Source organism: Papilio xuthus, unplaced genomic scaffold (assembly GCF_000836235.2).
Source record: "Papilio xuthus unplaced genomic scaffold, Pxut_1.1 DF826043.1, whole genome shotgun sequence".
Lineage (NCBI taxonomy): Eukaryota > Metazoa > Arthropoda > Insecta > Lepidoptera > Papilionidae > Papilio > Papilio xuthus.
Window position 1 is genome coordinate 1 of NW_013532606.1, and position 824 is coordinate 824.

The 824-nt window shown below is 44.9% G+C and overlaps 1 protein-coding gene across 1 annotated transcript; it reads left to right on the plus strand.

Moving 5' to 3' along the window:
• Positions 1-17: 17 nt before the first annotated feature.
• LOC106123616 (uncharacterized histidine-rich protein DDB_G0274557-like) lies at positions 18-818 on the plus strand (the record flags this gene model as incomplete). The annotated part of the gene is made up of 3 exons (XM_013320031.1): positions 18-156; positions 283-390; positions 617-818. Coding segments are annotated over exons 1-3 (406 nt in total), but the record flags the coding sequence as incomplete, so codon positions are not given.
• Between the last annotated feature and the right edge of the window lie 6 nt (positions 819-824).

Genomic DNA, 824 nt, shown 5'->3' on the forward strand with positions numbered 1-824 from the left:
ATCTACACTTCTTTAAGGAGTAGCCGTGTACCTTCAGCTGTGGAGTACGCCAACGTACAAATGCGACACAAGCCGACGCCCAACGGCAACATGAACGGCAATGTAAACGGCAACAGCAATGGACAGTACCATCCTATGACCAGGCATACTTTGCAGGTAACTCTACAGTCACAATATAAATATAAACAACCAAATAAATGTCTAACATTATACCAAAGTAAAGGACGTTTAATTTGGAAAGCTGTGACGTAATAATTTGTAACTTCTTGTTTATTTTGGCAGGCGTTGAGCGCAGCACCGACGCCCAAGCTAATCTCCAACACGGATTGGCTGCAGGCGCGCAGCAGACACCCCGCCAATTATAACTACCACCAGCACTGGCTCATACAGGTACATACATACACATACATACTCTCTACTCTCTGCGACACGTTTAGAACAAAACATAAGCGTGATCTATTGTTAATAGTAACGCCATCTATCGTTTAGTTTTATAAAATAATTATTTCTTAGTTAAAGCCGTTTAGATTTAGTCTGCAGGAGTTCACAATAAAATTGACACACATACAAATATTTTTAAGGGGTAGTGCAGTAAATTAGTTTTTATTAATTCCAGGAGGCAGAACATCGTCGGATAGAGGAACATAAGAACAAAATGCGCGCCAATCAGCGCCACTCCTACCACGACGGTCATAGCGTGCCCCACGTGCCCCACAGCGTACCTCACGTGCCCCACACAGTGCCCCACAGTCAGCCAATCTTGCCCCAAACTCCACCCTACAACATGCCCCCGAGCAAGCCACATGCACATCACAACGGCCCAC